Here is an 18,594-nt window from a genome sequence, read left to right on the forward strand (position 1 = left end):
GCCATGTCGGGAAAGGTTTAAATGGCAGCCTGCAACTTTTTCTTTGGGTATGAGAAAGAGCAAGGTCCACTGATATCATAATCAGCTTTTTTTGGCTGCTTTATTGTTGCAATATCAAGCAGTAGCAACAAATGACATTCTAATATCATAGATTTGTTTTTTTAGATTTCAGAAATAAACCCTTTATAAGTGATCTTTAAAAAATACCACTGTTGGTTTGCCACATCGTGCATCTTTTTCATGGCCAAGCGTAAGGCTCGGGTTTCCGTGTTGGGCACGTCGAATGGTGCTGCTAAGTTACCTGCAGTAGGATGCCCCGTGTCTGACTTGCACGTTTGACAGTTAAAGGAGTGTTTTGTTTCACCTTAGTAAAACCTTCTAGAAGTAGCTTGCGTCAGCAGTTTTTTTTCTTCCAAAACATATTTCTGCTTACTTTATCAGACCCAGCGTCAAACGATCTGCTGTACCAAGGTGTTATTGCCAAGTCGTCTGATGAATAGTGCTCGATTCAATCCATAAAGATGTATGCATGGGATGTATGCGGCCGAAACCTAGCCGGGAAGCAACAAAGCGCAGTAGATAGGAGGGGACCGAGGCGGTTACAAGTGCTGAGCACGGATGGCACTTTACCTTCTTGTTAGGGAAACATTTCTACAGCAGCCAGCCCAACAAAATATTTACTAAATGATCTGCAATTTTCTGAAGAACACCAGACTGCCATTTCCAAGCCACATTCCCTGGCCTATTGCTGACGCGTGCAACAAAGCTGGGGCTCGAAGAGAGAAGTCGGGGGTGCCTGTTCACTTTTTATGCCAGCTGCCTGCCAACTGGTTTATTGAGAACCAATCTATCTTCATCTGGGCTTGAACACTCATAACATTACCTCGTACTCTGGCAAACAACACAAATTACATTTCAATTGATTCTCCAAAGCAAAATTCCTGTTTCCTGTGGCCATAATCAACCTGGAATATCACAAGTCAAATTGATTTAGTTTTTATCTTTTATTCAGCATTAAGAACAATATTTTTCAAGTGTGTATGAAAAACTTGTCACAGGTTTGAAAAGCTGAATACAAGTGGCGTTGGATCAAGGCACATACAAGACTGGCCAAAGGGCGTACAATGCACTTTGGTTTTCATTTGGAGGGATAGGAGAAAATTATGGCAACGAAAGTGTGGCCCATTTTTTTTGTTTAACTAAAAATAGCTCACAAGTAAGAGGAAGCCAGAAGCATGGTACACGGATGTCGTTTTAAACAATGCCCTAACAACTGTGCTAGTAATGGGCAATAATGAAATGTACAGAGATATTGTTTGAAGCTCTATGAAATGTGAGTATGCAGTTTATATGCTATCTTAATCATATTGTTTATATAAAGTAGACTTATTTCCATTTACAGATAACTATAGCTTTGGCTAGAATTTTTCATAGTGTTATTTTTTCGAATTGGTGAGCTTATCAGATCTGTATGTTTTGGAGCAGCAGAGCTCTGTTTTCTACAATGCAAGTCAAGAGTGTATACCACTCCTTTCCAGTAATGTCATGGTGTACACTTTATAAGAATCGGGAAAAGGAAATATCTAACGAAAATAAATTATATAGTACATGCTATTGCCCATTACACCACAGAATTTGCTCGTAGCGCGTAGCTTTGATGTGCTGACTTAATGGACCCAACACTTGGTTATATGAAATCTTGCAACTGCTATTTGCTTACCGTCAACCAGTTGTAATACTGTTTAATACCAAAGTGAAAAATGGCCTGTGCTTATACTACAAGGAGCTCCAATGAATGCCAAGTCCTGATTGTTCAACACAGCAAGAAAATGCACGTTCACAGTCAACAAGTCATCTTACTCAGTAGAACACAAAAAGTTAAATGATCCATAACTTCAATATTAGCAAGGAAATACAGTACAAATTACTAAAAAATACTAAAATATAGAATCGTGGTCAGGTCTCTCCACTAGTTTAACCGTAGCAGTACCCTGAAATTTGAAACTTTTAATAAAAAGTTCTTAAATATAAATTATATGGCAAATGTACAATACATTGCTTTCTCAGTCTTTTCCAGTGTTTTGCTGTAAAACAGTGTCCTTTAGTCACTCTTTATATTGTCTTAAAAAAAAGTTTTTTTCCCAGTATCATGAATGTGAATGGTCTGAATCTGGGATGCCACTGTCTCTGTAGCTTCTGTTGCTACTGCTTTCACTGTGATTGTTTTTGTACAGACTCATCCCATTTGGTGGGAATATCGTATGTATTACAAACTCCTCCTTTGTCACCGGTTCACTATTGATTGGTATCATCTGGAAAGAAGTCTCTCTGATTTCCAGGATGGAGTTGTCCTTCTTCGTTCCAGCTTCTGCATAGTCATCTTTTCTCCGGCGGCCCTTGCTGTAGGCACAGTTCCTTGAAAACAGCGATCCATGTCTGTGCACGTACCAGCAGACCAGTGCTAGCAGTGCAATTGCTACAAGTGCCACTGCTCCCCCAATGATGGCAGCCAATGGCAAACTGGAGTTTTTGTAAGGTTCTTTCTCTTGCTCTCGGTTTAGGGTTGTGGTAGGATTGTACATTTTGAGAGGCACTGTTTCAGTCTCAATGCACACTGGGGTTTCATCTGATAAATAGATGTTACTTGTTTCCATGGGAACCATGCAAATGCGGTACAGTGATTCTGGCTCGAGTGCTGTAAGCAGGTACTCGGTTCGGTCACCTGTGACTATTGTTTCAGTTATAGAACCAAACGCTGGACTGTGACCCATCTTAAGCCAACTCAGTCTTAGTGCAGTCATTGGCAGAGCAACTTTCCAAGAAATGTGAACTGTATCTGTTGTTACAGCTTTCACAATAATTGTAATGATTTTTCGTATTGGGGTTGCAGTGGTTCGGAACATTTTATTGAGGTCAGGATTTCTAATCTCTGGCTGTTTGGTCACTGTATCTGGCCACTGACCTTGTGCTGGGTACAATGTATTAGACACGGCAGTTGTAATTTGAATATTATTGTTGACATCCATGTCTTTGCAATCAAAAAGTTCTGTGTTGAGGTCCTTGATAGTCATTCCCCTTACCCCTTCTGGTGCTTGGCACATTAGCCCACGTACATTGACTTTGGAAGGCAACGACTGCAGCCAGTCACGTACCCATTTCATTTTGCATCCACAATACCAAGGGTTGTTGCGAAGGAACAACTGGGTTAAATTATCCAAATCATCGAAGATACCTTGAGGCAAAACAGTAATGTTGTTGTTTGACATGTCAAGTCTGTAGAGCTGTCTCAGGTCAGCAAATGCGTTTGCTGGGACTCTATTCATGTGGTTTTCTTGAAGATAGAGCTTTCTCAGGCTGGCGCCTGGCAAGTTCACTGGTGGAGCCGACAGGGAGTTTCGGACCAAAGACAGTTCAGTCAAGTTTATCAGATTGATGAAGACGTTTTCTCCCAGCCCATTATTATTCAAAAGATTCCCATCTAAAACAAGACGCCGCAGATTTGTAAGATCTTGGAGGGAAGGCTCAGAAATGATGGAAATCCGGTTGTCGTCCAGGCGCAGCTCTTCGATGGTTTTTGGCAAGCCCCATGGAATAGTGCTCAAGTGATTTCGAGAGAGGAAAAGGAGTCGGAGAAAGATGTTGTCCCGAAAAGCTCCATCTTCAATGCTGACGGCAGAAACTGAATTATCATCCAGATGCAACTCTTCCAGCCAAGGAATTTGTGAAAGTGAATCGTAGGTGATGGTCCTGATGTTATTCTCCTGCAAGTGCAGTTCTTTGAGGTGCTTTGGCAAGTTGATGGGGAATTCATCTAGGCTGTTCCGGTATAAGTAAATCCGCTCCACCTTTTCCAGCCTCTTCAGGTCGGAAGGAATGCCGGCATTGTTGATCTGATTGTTCTGAAGATAGAGGGTGGTGGCATCATCTGGAATTCCTACGGGAATGGATGTCAAATCTCGATCATTGCAATAAATAAACCCTGCATCACATCGGCATGCTGAAGGGCAAGTTTTGGCAGTGACGTACTGAGGCGCCATTTTGAGAATTAACCATATCCTTGTCCACGTTAGAAAGAAGCTCCAGTTTGCACCAATCATGGTCTCTGGTGACAAGGTTCCTTAGTTTTTTTGGAAGATATACACTTTCGCCTTGATACTTGCGTTCTGTAAAATAATTAGAGAAAAAGGGTGTTACAGGTGCGGTGTGCATATACCCAAGCGAGTTGACTGAAAAGTAAAGCTATTCGATTTCAAGAGAAAAAATGAAAATGGCTCATCAGCTTGTTTGTGCATTTAGATAGACCTATGGCAATCTGCTGGTACTTTGCAAAAGAAAAGCTTTTACTTTAAATCGGTAGTTATGGAAATATGGGGGGAGGGCTATATAGATGAGAATGCAATTTAATTTAGCAAAGGTACTAAAAGCAATCTGCTGTATTAGTACCCTTGTAGCAAAGTCAGGTTTGCAGCCCAATCGCTTTTAGCAGCACAAAGGGATCATCAAACCCAATTCTTTCTTGGCCAGATTTGCTTGCTGTGCTCCATCCTTACAATCGGGAAAACTTGCAGAGACCTGCGGTGGCAGCCCTGCCAACTCTATTAAAAGTGAGCTGTACAGCACCACAAACAATAGGATATGCGTGCCCACTCCTATTTCTGTTTAACAGTTTATTGGTGCGTGCCCAGTCATGTTAATCAATGTTTTGCGTTTTATTCCTGCACTGCAGAAATGGACGTGTGTGTGTGTTTTTGCCAAAGGCGGGAACTTTACGTATTAACAAAGATGCTCTGTAAATGGGGTATATTCTACTAGTCAACGTTATGCACCATTCGACTGATAAGTGAATGTTTAACCATTTACCTTATAAAGAAAAACACTGATAATGGCTGGCAGGCATGATCCATTCATACGTATATACCTTGAGCAGAATATAATGACGTCTTCCTTTCGTCTATATGCAAATATCATACATATGTAATTAAGATTACTGAAGGGATGAAAACTACACAACAGCAATTACGTCTGGCCCTCTGAGCTTCCTTTGGGGGGGGGCGATTACAGGCCGCCCTTTACTCTCCCAGGCGTGAATGGATCAGTAAGTGGCCTACCTGCTTGAACGGCGCGCTTGCGGGTCTCCAGCGTACACGGGCGGCCACTGTCCTGTGGGGGCTCTGGCGAGTGTCCATTCAGCTGTCGCGCCTTGCCCCGCACCGCCCTGCTGCTGCTGCTGCTGCTGCTTGCCAACTGGGCCTAGTCCCGGGCGCCGCCGCCGCCTCGCACATGCCGCCCGGAGCAGGGCACGGCTGACGGGCGCACCAGGCCGCGGTGGGACCCCGGCATCCAGAGAACACGCCGGGCCGCCTCCTGCCCTTTCACCAAACAGAAACGGCCGTCCCGTGGTTATTCCAGGCACCACCTCAGGGGCACCATTCAAGGCGTGCAGGCCTGGCTGCCGGCCGGCCTGGCGACTCGGGGCTCCAGAAAGAAGCGCTGCTTTTCTGCCGGGATACAGGCCTCGACCACAGAGCTACATCCGGATAGCAAGAGCCCGCTGGGAGAGCTCATTTGTTCCCAGGTCCCCCTTCTCGTGCACCTGCACGGGAGGACGGCATCCCAGCGGAAGACGTGTCCCGTGCTGCAAGGCAAGTGGCGGCTGCGTCCCGTGGCTTTCTTCTGGAGAAAGGAAGCAGGGTTTCTCCCTCGGATATCTCTTTAGTCACCCCAGGCTTTTCCGCCCCTGTGAAAACAGAAGTGTTTAATCAACAAAGAGCAAGCACTGGCGTGTTACAGGGACATGTCACACCACCCTCAGCAGACGCACGCTTTTCTTTAGCCTGGTGCTTTTTTAACTTGGCAGGAATCGGCGGATTACGCTCAATTGTATTACACTTTGTATTACACTCATAACATGTCTCTCTGTCGTCACATTTCTGCACTCTTTCTGCATCAGAAATCCCTCCCACCAGACTGCAGAGATGGTTTGTTTTCTCAGCGGATTGCACAAGCCTATACAAATATACATCCACAATATGCCTTCCTCCTCCAGTCACAATGCAGTACACAGTGAGCGCAAGGCGGGCTCTGTATACACATATAGCAGTATTAAGCGGGGCTAGAGCTGTCGCGGTTTGGAAGGGTTACTTGGCCATTATGCGGAAGTGCATGTTATTAGGCGCATGCTTGCATGTACGTACTGAGGACGTATGGATCAACAGCCTGCGCATGTATTGCAAGCTTACACTTTTCGTTATTCGCGAATGCATGTTATTAGGCGCATGCTTGCATGTACGTACTGAGGACGTATGGATCAACAGCCTGTGCATGGATTGCAAGCTTACACTTTTCGTGGCTTTTCCTTTTCTCTATTGCCACGTTCCTGTGCGCTCCATTGCAAACCTCTGCCAGTGGCTTGGCTGCAATGTGTGTATGTCCCCTTCGGCACCTTTGAATGTCCGTCCAGTCTTGCATTGTCATAAAGACCCCATGGCTCCCCATCCCTGCGCCTGAGCCTCCAAGCCCCATAAACCCTGGTGCCAGTCTTCCCAGCTGCGCGTCTTCCTTGGCAGTCTACAATACCAGACCCAAACCGCTCTATGCATCCAGCCCGTGTCAACCATCCAGGCATCCTCAGATCACGCAACCTTCATAGTCCTAGGGTCTATGTCCATGCCCCCCTCACTGTGCTTCCCAGTGTACCTACGTCAATCGTAGTGTCACCTAACCAACAAGGCCCACCTAGCTCCCCGGCGTCCACATGTGGAACCCTGCCCGTGTACCAAGCGGTTGCATCCGGAATTCCCTCCCTTGTGCCTCCACCCCCCTTATGCCATTCTGCCTCTGCCTGACAGAGCGCGGGACACTCCACAGCATTAGACTACATGGCACATTCCTTGACTGGATGGCAACATAGAGGAGACACAGGCCATTCAACCTTCCAGCACGCGGGAGAGCCGCTGTGAAACGATGCATGCTCCTGGCAGTGATGGTAGTGCAAGGCAGGGTCCTGTGTGATGCCCCTCACCTCCCTTGCCGTGCAGTGCCCTAGGTGCAGGCAGCAGATGCTCTGCCATTGCACTGCAGTGGTGTGGGACATGCGCATCGGATAATGCTGGGCCCGGTTCACCGACAGCGGGGCCACCGTGACAATGCGGCTGCAAAATGTGGGTTTGTGGTTAGCCTTCTGAAAGCCACTGTGCTTGTGTGATCTCTAGAGGGCGCCACGGGAAGCATTTGCTTGCACCAATAGATTAACCACATTAAAAATGTAATCAGCCTTTTTTAATTGGGGGCTGCACCTTTTAGTACTACCGGGCCCTTGCATACACTGATCGCCTTGTGGCAGGAACCCATGCATGGACTCCTGGTTGAACTGAGGCAAAATGTCCCGGCCATGGAATTGCAACTCATGATTTATCATGACACATTTTAGAAGAAAATGCGTAGTAACAGCACAGCTCCCCAATACCATTGGATACAAGTACTAGCTGCACAGAAAAGAAAGTAACCCACTTTGACCCTGAGAAATGTCCCACGCTGTTCTGACAGGTCGGTCCTTCGGGCGTTGTTGTGTGGGCCAGGCAAAGTTTTAGGCATGCATGTCACATATTCGCAGCGAGGGTTCTGCCTTTGGACTGGCGCTCCTTTGCATGGAAACTATTCTGCGCAGTCGGTGCCCTTAAGACGTGGCAGCATATGGCTTTGCAATGAGTCGGAGGGGAGTGAAGGGGCATTGGAACTACACGGAAAGTCCCATATTGTGTTCTAAATACTTGAAAATGTCAACTTTGGTACATATAGCTGGTCCGATAGCACAGCGAGTACAGCGCTCGCTTTGACATCCGTGCAGAGCCTGCTGACGCAGGTTTGAATCCCAGCAGGGCCAAACTTAGCCTTTCATCATTCCGAGGTCGATAAATGAGCACCACACACTGTGGGTAATAAGCCGCGCTCAGATACCTGAGGGTTATACCGCTATATAAATGCTAAATTATTATTATTATTATATAGCAGTGGCTCCTACTAGTCCTCAAGAAGGCCGTATACACATTTCCACTAAAGCCCTTCTGTGAATTAGACCACGTTTGCAGTAAGTCTGTGAGTAAGCGCATGCTTCGGGACTGGAGGCATTTGACATGCATGCAGCCTCTAGAATGTGTACAGTACGGGAATAAGTCGTATTCGACCATGTTAAATGAGTCTGCAGAGATAATCGTGCTTTTGTCTTCCTTGAAGGCCTCCTTCGTCTGAAGGCATGTTGTGTCTGGTGCAGGGGGTTGGCTTGTCACGTGGGATCAGTGTTGATGTGAAATGGAAATCCTTGACCCTGAAATTAAAGGAATGCCGGAGCTGCAATTTGCAGCGCTCTTGGTAATTACATGGCATCCCGCGAGCAGAGCATCTGTTTGACAAATCAAGAGTTGTAAAGACCCAGAATGTTAAATAAATAATAAATGTTCTGTGATTTTTGTGTGAAATCCAAGCAGTACAACTGCTACCCGTAAGTATTAGAATTTTCTTCGAAATGTTTTTTTTAATTATTATTATTATTTTTTTAACTGCTGGCTGTTCTGGAGGAAATGAAAACCTATGCTTGACATACTGTGCTGGCCCCCACGCTGGGAAGTGGGGGTCGTGGGAGGTGTCTTGTTATGGTTCACTTTTGGGATCGGGCCTGGGGCAACGATTGGGGTACTAGGCTGCTTTGGGAAGGCGTGACATAGTGTACCTGTTTACTTTAATGTGCACTATATTTGCAAAATGGTAATGTTTCCAATGAGGAAAGGCTCAAATCGTCAAGATACAAGCTGGGGGCTGGGGGAGGGGCCTGTTAGAGTTGGTAGTAAGCAACGAGTAGTTTTGCTTTGGCTTACATTTAGAAAGTAACTATGGCCGTTCGTGGGTCGTTTCTTTGATGGACACTCACCACAGCATGGAAGGTGAAGTGAGCCCTACATGAAGCGGAACCCGAAGATTAGGAAGCGGGGTGCGTGCGCCCGCCCGCCGTGTGAGGGAATAAGGCAAATGAACGTGAACGAGCTAACGTGCATGTGAGTGGCGGGTAGTGCACGCACGTCCCGTCCCCTTACAGTCCTGCAAACCAGAAGCAAACATAGGCATGTTACAAGCTGGTCTGAGTGCACAGCCCTGGTTGGAGTCGCCCTCTGCATGGCTGGTGCATTGTGGAAACCTCTTCTGGTGGGGGAACTGGCAGCAAGGCCCGATCGTAACTGTGCTCCTTATATGTGGGCTCTCTCGCTGCCAGCCTTGCCTTCTCTCCACTCCTGAGAAATGTGTATTGGCCCCTTTAATCTGCCTCGAGACCACAAAGGCACACATTGAGGCTAAAACAACACGGCTAATAGCATTTGTGTTGCCTTCCAAAGCCCGAAACGGTTCCTGGGTTTGTTATGGAAACCGCCTTTGTGCGCTGTTGAGGTGCCCACGGTGCCACTGACCGGATTGTAGGAAAGCTGGTTAGAATTGGATGGAATCATGGTGAGAACGATATCCTGTTGTCTTGCAACGGATAGCTGCAGCTACAGAAATGCAGATTCAGCTTTAATTCCCTCGGTCCCCGCCAGCAATCCGACCCCCTCCTCCTGGTCACATTCATTAACCCAGGTTGTTACCCGTCCCTGATTCTTGCAGATCTGCTGTTGCCTTCCTGCGTATGCTACGGGCCTGCAAGAGGAAACAATGATCGTGTTTGCATAGAATAGGGGGAGCCCCGCTGCTTTGCTCAGATGTGGCCTTTTTGGGCTGCCCTCTTGTCGGGTCACTACAGCTGAGCTTGCACGACGGAAAGAAAGCCCCCCTCCTCCCCTCCCCTCCTTTTGGAGGTCAGTAACCCGGAACCCTTTCATCAGACGCGCAGGCTGCTGCAGTGGCCAAGCTTCAAGGCGGATGCTGACATTGTATTACATTCATTGCAATTTGTACGGCTCCGGACTCTTCATTGATGGTATATCGTGACGATGTTAATAATAATAATTTGGCATTTATATAGCGCTACGAACCCTCAGGTATCTGAGCGCTGCTTATTATTACCCACATTTATATTTGGCCCTGCCGGGATTCGAACCTGCGTTAGCGGGCTCTGCACAGACGTCAAAGCGAGCTCGCTATGCCACTTGACCGGCTTATGGGGCCAGTGTGTTATTGTACTCCAATATATATTTTAGGGGCGCATATCAGAATGAGTTATGAGTGACCTAGGAAACATGAATGGCACAACACCCAAAGTAAAGTACATGCAGGTGCCTCCTGGCTGCCCACACCTCCCTTCAGTATAGTGCTATGGTTGTGCCACTTTTTAAGCCCCACTCGTTTGTGTGGGTAAGAGAAGAACGGTGGTTTGCTCTGGGTGACACATTGCTGGTCAAGAAAGGAATATGGGCTAAAATGAGAATCGCAGTGCATTGTAGCCGAGATCCCAGACAAACATGTCTTATTGATGTTCTTTCTTACAGAAATCCTACTTCAAACATGCTAGACTTGATTGTTTCCCAAATCCCAGTAGTTTCTCAGGAGTTTTTATGAACGTACAGGAAGGTTAGAAGGCATTTTGTGTGGGACACCACATCTCTCGTGCGAAGAAGCCCAGGAGAAAGGGTCTGCAGTCCAGCACACCCCAATGGAGACTCAGAAGTGGGCAGGAGCTGGAGAGGAAACATATTTACTATTTTGTCCATGCACCACAGTGACAAATAATGCAGTTTTTCTCACTGTTTCGCGCCTTTTTGCTAGCTCAGTTTAAACTACAAAAGAAGCTCCTATGTTATGTGTAAACCAGCACTTTAGCCCTTTATCCTGAAACCGCTGTTTGGGCAAATAGAAACGGCTCTATTTGGGTACGGCCTCATTCCAAGGCAGAGATTGTGTAGGATGCGGGGCCACAGACGCGCATTACACTCGGCTGCTTCAGCGCAGAAGCGCGGGCCCTGTGTCAGGTGGTCCGGCCGTGCCCCCTCCTCGCCCCCCATTCTCTGCGCTCGGCCGCATGTGCCCGGGCTTTCCAGCTCGCAGTTGCCAGGGTGACGGGCAGGGTGCCGGGGAGGGCGTGCGGGTGGGACACAGGCCGCCATTGTCTGAAGGGAGCAAGCACCTGAGAGCGGGCGGCGCATTCCTGACACTTCACCTCAGGGCCGGGCCAAGGCCGCGCCTAGGCGCTTCTAATCCCGAGAGGCCCCGCGCCCGGGGGTGCCATCCCCCCCACTCCCCCCGCAAGGTCTGAGAGCCCAGCTCGAGTACTTCTAATGCTTGACCCGCAGGGTACCTGCTGCCTGTGTGCGAGACCCCGGGGCCCGGGCTCGCTTCAGTCACCGGGCTGCCAGCCCCCCACCCCCTTATGGGCATCCTGCTTAATCCTCACTTGGCCTCTGTGTTTTGTAACTGCGACCGCCAGATAAAGGAAGCCTTGAAGCGTGTTGAAGGGGAACCGTTGAGACGTGTTTTGTGGCACCCGGGTGGAACTCCACTGTCCTGTTTACAGGAGTGAGCTCGAGCGCCTTTATTTTTGGTGCTTAACGTTTTGTATCCGTAGCCAGACGTGCAGACATTTTGGGATCCGTGAATACATTCGTTGCAGAACAGCGTTTCTAGATTCCAGTCCTGGGGAGCACGCATGCAGCTGGCAGTGCGTGTAGAAGGACTGCATGTCGGGCCCAGTCACTAGTTCAGGCCTCTAGTTTCAAGCTGACTTTGAGCACGTTAGTATGTTCGCTTCAGGACTGCTGCCTTTGGGTTTTTTTTAATTGGCATATAGACACGGCCGTCGTTCCCCGAGTGCCACCGCCGAGTCCTGAATAGGAGGCCCTCCTGTTTAGGTTTTAAAGGGGTTCTTTCAAGAGGCAGCTGGGACGTTTTTACTGCAGACTCGGCCCGCTCGGGGGTGTCGCGCTCCGGGAGCAGGCCGCTTTGTAGCGCCACCATTCAGACGCTGGCTGCTCAGCCTTCCCTGCTTTAATGACCTACCACCAAGCCTCCCGTGGAGGAGATCAGTGGAGGCCACGAGGGGGGAACCATAAGTTACCCGTCTGCAGGCCTGTGTCAGGCGCACCAGCCAAGTTGCCTGCCGTCTCCGTGCTATTCATGCCCGGCAGAGCAATTAAGGCCGAATGCTCTGGCCGAATTAGAGCTGCCTTTGTAAATTAAGCACACAAAGAAAACACGGGCATGCTACGTTCTAAATAGCAATATGGCAAAAGTACCGCAAGGCTGAACAGTGTGGGACTGTTCAGTCACGTCATTAGCGTATAGTTTGCGACTAGTCTACAACCCGAACAGATGAAAGGAAGACGCACTTCTGTGTTCTGCTTTCCGGGTACTAGATAGGTACATTGCGATCCACCTGCATCGCCTGTCCATTTCACGCGGAGCCACATTTCATGAAACCCCCTTACACTAATAACGGCGGTGCCCGTCCTAGGGGGTGGGCATGTGCAGTTGTGATGTGCGCCCCAAGGCAATCTATGCAGGGAGGAATTGCACGTTCTGTCTGATTGGGCTCTGCCGCGCACAGATAATGAATCGCCCGCTAAGAGGGCCCGACAGCAGCGTGATTACACGGGGGGGGGGGTGCTCGGCCACAGCACATACTCGGATCCCGCGCAGAAATTACGCACGTCAAATATTATTTGGGTACATGTTTTAAAGGGTCGGGCCGTTTGCAGTTTTTTTTTTATGGCGACGGCATGGTGTTACTGTTCAGCAAACCCCCGTGTGGACTGGCACGGAATACGGAACTTTTGGCACAGATAACTCTTGTGTACACCCTTTGCGCTGTATGTGTTTTAGCCCCCGGGAATTGTGAGCGCAAGGGCGACATGGCGCTGGCAGTCCAGTTACGGGATAGTTGCCTGCCTCTGCTGGCAGATTGGCTTCGCCCTCGTGCTTGGCGTAACAGGCTTTGGGTAATGCGAGCCGGGGCGGCGAACCTGCTATTCTAGACGACGGTCCCAGCATCCAAGCACTGCCTGCCATGAGGGCGGACTGCGGGCATGGACGCCGGGGGCCATTAGCAGCAACCGCCGGGGCAGAGCAGGGCACAGGGCGAGTGTTTCCGAGGGGATGTAGTGAACACGGGAAAAGAGGGCGATTAGAAAATAAACACGCGCGGTGTGTGCCATGAAGGTAGAGTACCCGAGGACTGGTGGGAGCGAGCGCCATGCCCCTTACCCGCCCCCGTCGCCATCCTGCCCATACGTTCCCCAGGACCATGGAGGCCTGATGTCTCTGCCGGGTAATGCTGGGTCACCGGCACTGCCATGCCATGCCTATTTCACGCCAGCGTGACCACCCTCCCAAAAGTGGGCTACCCCGCAAATTTCAAGTGGATCGGTGTTTACCGCCATGCCATATAAGGGGTCGCCCACCCGGACGCCTGGCTTGTTAGAGAGTCCGTCAACAGGGTTAGGGGCAGAGTGTTCAATGTAACCTGACGCCTTTGGGCACAATTTCCCCATAGGAAAAAAGTGACCACAAAATACAACCGGGTTCCCTTTTTCTTTCAATTAAGCATCTATGTAAATGCCTGATAATTCCACTTCTGTTCATATGCTCACAAAATGGTGAACACAAACCTTCATCTGGTCTGCAATCTTTTTTTCGAGTAGGAAGTGTTCGACTGCTGTATGTGACTAGCTGTGGTGGTCTAACACCACCACACCGTGCGCCACCTCCCCAGCTCTCGCGGCGGCAGGCGGCGCTGCTGTGATTTTCCGATCTGGCAGTGCCGGGATGGGGGTCTAGGGGTAGCTGTGCGCCTCTCTGGCGCAGCCAGCCGCCTCTATGGGGTGGGGGGATCCGGAGAGCGGGCACGGGCTGGGCTGTCCGTGCTCTGGCTGCAAGCCCGTGTTCCGAGGACTTATTGATTACCAGTCACAGCTGTAAAAACAACTATTACAGCAACCTACCTACCCACCCACTCCACAGGCAGCGCTGCCCAAGTTTAGAACACGTCCAGCCCCGCGACGGCATGCAGGGCACGGGGTCTCCGTTCCCACCATTCGCCGCCCAAGCAGGATTTCTAAAAACGGGGCATGTGCCCTCAATAATGTAACATTACGACAGTCCGCGGGGCTCTGGAAAGGACGAGCCCGCGGAATAGCTAGATTTCCCTGGAGAGGCTTATTAAGATTACGCGACTCCCTTCTTCTTTCCCACCAAGTCATCTCAACTCAAAATAAATAACGCATGAAATAATGTAAAAATGAAGAAACTTACCGGCCGCGGGACAGGGCACAGAAGAAGTATCTATCAAGAAGATGGGGTAATAATCCACTTTAGGTAGCCAGGAGCAAGATCCAAGGAAGAACGATAAAAAGCAGCGCGCAGCTCCCGTGTGAGCGCCTGGAGTGTCCGGCCCAGCACTGAGCAGAGAGAAGAGGGGGCGAGCAGCATCCCAGCTCCGCGCACAGCCCACTTCAAAGGCTGGCGCTGCAGCCTCACCTCGCACTGGTGGGCGACGGCTGATGTCACGGGTGGGCCGGGCCGGCTCGCCATCTCTGGGCGAGGCGCGATCTGCACGGCGGCCACTGGAGGGCGCTGGAGCTGGCGGATTCCGCGGGCGCCCCTGATTTCCAGGAAGATGGCACTGGGCATGGTTGAACGATCCGAATTCCGAAGCATGACTCGGTTGGGCAGCGTTCCAAAAAGCTTTACTGCTTTTGGCAAGTAGGATGTAAGGCAGAGAGCGGCAGCGGAGGTAATTTCAATATCCAAACCGTGTTGGAATGTTTGTTACAAGCTATCGTGGCACCTGGCACCTTTGTTCAAATTATACCCTTCGGAGGCATCGAATAGTCAACAGAGAAACATCTTTAATATTATTTTTTTTTGTTTAAACTTATTTAGCATTTGGTTACAAACTTAAACCTAAACTACAAAAAACAAAGTAAAAAAACAAGCGGTGTAATTTAAAAAACAGAGAAATTAAATTCCTAAAAAAACGAATCCTATAAACTCATCATCAGAGCAAAATCAGAAACTACCTTTTTTACAGTGAAGACTTTGCGAGCCTCTGGTCTCCAAGTGAAGCAAAGATTAGCTCATCAAGGCCGAAACTTGGCTTTCTTCTGATAGAACTGACTTTTGTCCACTGGATGAAGAGCGTAGAAATATCTAAAGGGCTAAATAACTTTAATATCGCGAGTCCCAGAAATGTTGGGAACATATTTTGTGCAGCAGGCCGTGGGAAAAGTCCCCCACGGGAATGAAAGTACAGTTGTGCAAGTGTGGAGGGAGGTAATGCGCTTACAAGGGTAAATGCAGAAAACCGTGCCGGCCTGCCCTCACTGGCCATGTAGTCCTCTTTGAGATAACGGACTGGTTCAGGGTTTCATGATTTATCATTCCGATTGCGTACTGTTTATCGTAAAAAGTTGGATTTAACAAAACCTCAGGGTCCGGACTAATGCGTTGTGAATCACTGCGGAAGTATATCGATCGCTTGCAGACACAGGGTGAGGAACCGGCTTCCCAAAGTGCCTGTTTTGCAACTAAGAATTAATCTGGGCACATCAGCAGGAGGTTTAGAAATGATGGGTGGCTCACAGAATAAGAATGCGAAATATTCCTTTCCTGGTTTGTAATGGATTGGTTTATTGCACGCACTGTTCATTGGTTTCCTAACCCCCATCATCTGCTTCAGGTTGTCTCTGCTCATGACGTTGCATAGACACGAGTGGGAGCGTTGAGAGGGGGCCTTGCAAGTCAGCTTTTGAGGGGGCTGCTCTTTCGTACACAGCTGAAAGGATGCCACTGAGTGACGTCCTGCCAGTGTCCAGTTTATTGAGTGAGGGAGTTTAACAAAGGGGAGTCTCCGTTTCGGTCGGCAGATTTCCTACCCTCTGTTCACCGATTGATATAAAAAGCCAAAAGTTCCTAAATCCTGGAATGGGATTGACTGTATGCCAGTCCCATTTACAATCGAGGAGAGGGGCGACACCCCTCACATTACAGCACAATCTCCTTGATAGCTACTGTGGGGAAGGTCTCGGCCAAGGTTTCCTTCAGAAGTTGAAGTGTTGGATGCAAGCAATATCACCTGTTTTGTGGTTTTGGAGGTGGCATCATGCAGTGGTGTTGCAGAAAGTGACGCGAGTGGAGAAACAGGGCCTTATTGAGCGCATGGACAGTATATAGGTGGGCCCGGGTATTGTGAACTTGCTTTGGGACGGTGATGGTCATCGTTCATAGGCAGACTGCTCTGACTGGAGGGGCTACCAAGTTGGGCTGTCATGAGGGGCATGGGTGAATGATTTGGCTGTTGGCCGTGGTGGGCCCACCCCCTTCCAGTCATGGGCTGCCCCCTCCCCTTGTGGTGCACAGTGATGGTGCGCAGCGCTAAGCCGGATGTGGCCGTGGCAGCAGACGCAGCTTTTCGTGGGCTTGGCAGGGAGGGGAGCCAGCAGCCCGAAAACTGACATTTAAGGGTGGCCAATGAGGGCAAAAATATTGGCTTCCTCCTCCTCAGTGAACCCACAGCCGGTTCCCGCCTGCCACATCCGCAGCCCCACAGGGCACCTCTTTGTGCATTTGGTGACGTGGGATTCATCGCTGCCAGCCCCGCTCACAGCTGTCACACCTCCCGCCAAAGCGTAGCTCCTCCTCTGTGTTCTGGATCTTCCCGATTATGTCCCCTGGGTCTGGAGCTGAGGCGCTGCTACCTGTCCCAGGTCCCGGGCTGGGGGGGATCGACACAGGTGAGGGGTTCCATTATTGAGCTCAGGTGACCGGTGGGTTTTGGCCTGCTTTTGGCATGTTTCTGCAGGCGGTGCAGACCGAAGAGGATGATGGGGGACGTAGGCGGTGCTAGTTTCCGCCAGGTGGGGCACCGACCACCCGCTAAAATAATTAATGTTGGGATTAATAGTTTCTTTGTTTTCTTTCCTCGATTTATCTGAACTGTTTAGTATAAAACGGGGGATGCTCAGTTCAGGTGCTAGGAGAAATTGTGGCCTTTTCATCTGCAAAAGGATTTAGCAAAGTCTGGTATGGAATATGGATACAGCAGACTTTGGGGCTCTATTCACAATGGTACAGGGGCGAGGGCTGGACAAAGTATTGTCCCAATTGCAAAAAGCTGTGGGTAATACTGGCCAGGAACCTCAACTGGGGGAAAGTGAAAGAGCTTTTGGGGAAAAAGAAGTGGGGAGGCCTCTAGGAAGAATGGGCCACCCAAAGAGGCATTTCCGCCATTGAATAAACAGAAGACATGAAATAATGGCTGAAACACAGGTTCTGGGACGGGACCCCCAGTAGTAATAGCGATCCCGGGGAACACCCAGTGGTATGGGTTGGCTGCTCCTCACTGGAGATTTCTGGCCGGTCGGGGCCACAGGGGCGGGATCAGGAGGCAGCTGGTATAGGTACTGGGGCTTCCTGTTTCCGAGAACACCCGGTGGTATAGGTTGGCTGCTCTTCACTGGAGATTTCTGGCCGGTCGGGGCCACAGGGGCGGGATCAGGAGGCAGCCGGTATAGGTACTGGGGCCTCCTGGTTCCGCCCCCAAATAAGGCAACACCAGGTGGCCAGGGCGGTCCCTCACCGCTCATGGACTGGAATGGACCGCCTCCCATAGAATGTTAGTGATGCAGTGTTGATTTGTTCCTATTGGTTCCATGTTGTGCTGTTCACGGGTCGCGCTTAATGTAAATAAATGTGGCCATGTTTTTCTCCAAGATGGGTTTCATGTGTATTCTCCGCCTTTGTGCGCTGCCCCCTGCTCAGGCCACATTCACAAGTTTTAGATTTAGGCAGGGAATTTCTACCACTGTTAACCTTACTTTTTCTATGTCACATTTTCATGAAGAAATTCTATTTTGAATGTCAAATCTGAATCCATTATGAAAGTCGTGCTCCGAGAGAGACCTAATGGGCACGTTGCATGGCAATACCGGGCCAGTTTACGACTGAAATAATTTTCTTTTCTGTGGTGGGCACTGGTGTGGGACGTAGAGCCCTTGTTAGCAGACTTCGGGGCCTCCTCTATCCAAACGACTATTGGCCGGTCCAAGATTCTGTCATGCTAAGGAAAGGAAAGAGACATCTATTCCAATGAAAGATGGCGGACTGCCAGATCCAAGAGGAATGCAGCACATCCCAGGTCTGGAATTACCGCTCGCCAGAAGAGCCATTCATAGGAAGGGAGTGTCTGAACGGGGCTAGGCCACTGGCAGTGTGTGCATTGCCTCTCTCTCTCTGCTAGTAAGGCGCAGGCAGCAATGAATTGCAGAAGAGAGATTTCTCTAGACCTTTACACATGTATATGGGTTGCGCTGGATGGGGTGGATGTGTGTTCACTCTAGTACTACCCCATCCACCACGAGGATAGTACCATGCTGGATGCCAGAGGTGGGACCCAATGTACAGACTTCGGATCCCTGAGCCGGGGGAAAGTGAGCAGAGGCGAAAGCCAAGAATGCCCATAGAGAGTGTTCACCGAAGATGCAAGGAAAGCGGGCAAATGTACTTGGCTAGAATTGTAGTTCAGCTAGGGCTGTCCAAGATCGCAGGCCCCTTATTCTGGGGGCGCTGTTAATCCCGAGGGAATCTTTCTGGCATGAAGTGCTCGCGAGGGGTGGAATGCTCTCG

The 18,594-nt window shown here is 49.4% G+C and overlaps 1 protein-coding gene across 1 annotated transcript; it reads right to left on the reverse strand.

Annotated features, from left to right (window-relative positions):
* Positions 1-989: 989 nt before the first annotated feature.
* Positions 990-14,423, reverse strand: FLRT3 (fibronectin leucine rich transmembrane protein 3). The gene is made up of 3 exons (XM_069608341.1): positions 14,224-14,423; positions 5,109-5,737; positions 990-4,163 (listed from the first exon to the last, which is right to left on the reverse strand). The coding sequence occupies exon 3, from the start codon at positions 4,095-4,097 to the stop codon at positions 2,148-2,150; it is 1,950 nt and encodes a 649-aa protein (XP_069464442.1). The 5' UTR covers positions 4,098-4,163; positions 5,109-5,737; positions 14,224-14,423; the 3' UTR covers positions 990-2,147.
* Positions 14,424-18,594: the final 4,171 nt, after the last annotated feature.

Source organism: Ambystoma mexicanum, chromosome 4q, assembly GCF_040938575.1.
Source record: "Ambystoma mexicanum isolate Mex_15411 chromosome 4q, UKY_AmexF1_1, whole genome shotgun sequence".
Taxonomy (NCBI): Eukaryota; Metazoa; Chordata; class Amphibia; order Caudata; family Ambystomatidae; genus Ambystoma; species Ambystoma mexicanum.

What these genes read in the sequence shown, in the direction of transcription:
- FLRT3 (XM_069608341.1), bottom strand. Translation starts at nt 4,097, where the DNA reads ATGATTGGTGCAAACTGGAGCTTCTTTCTAACGTGGACAAGGATATGG.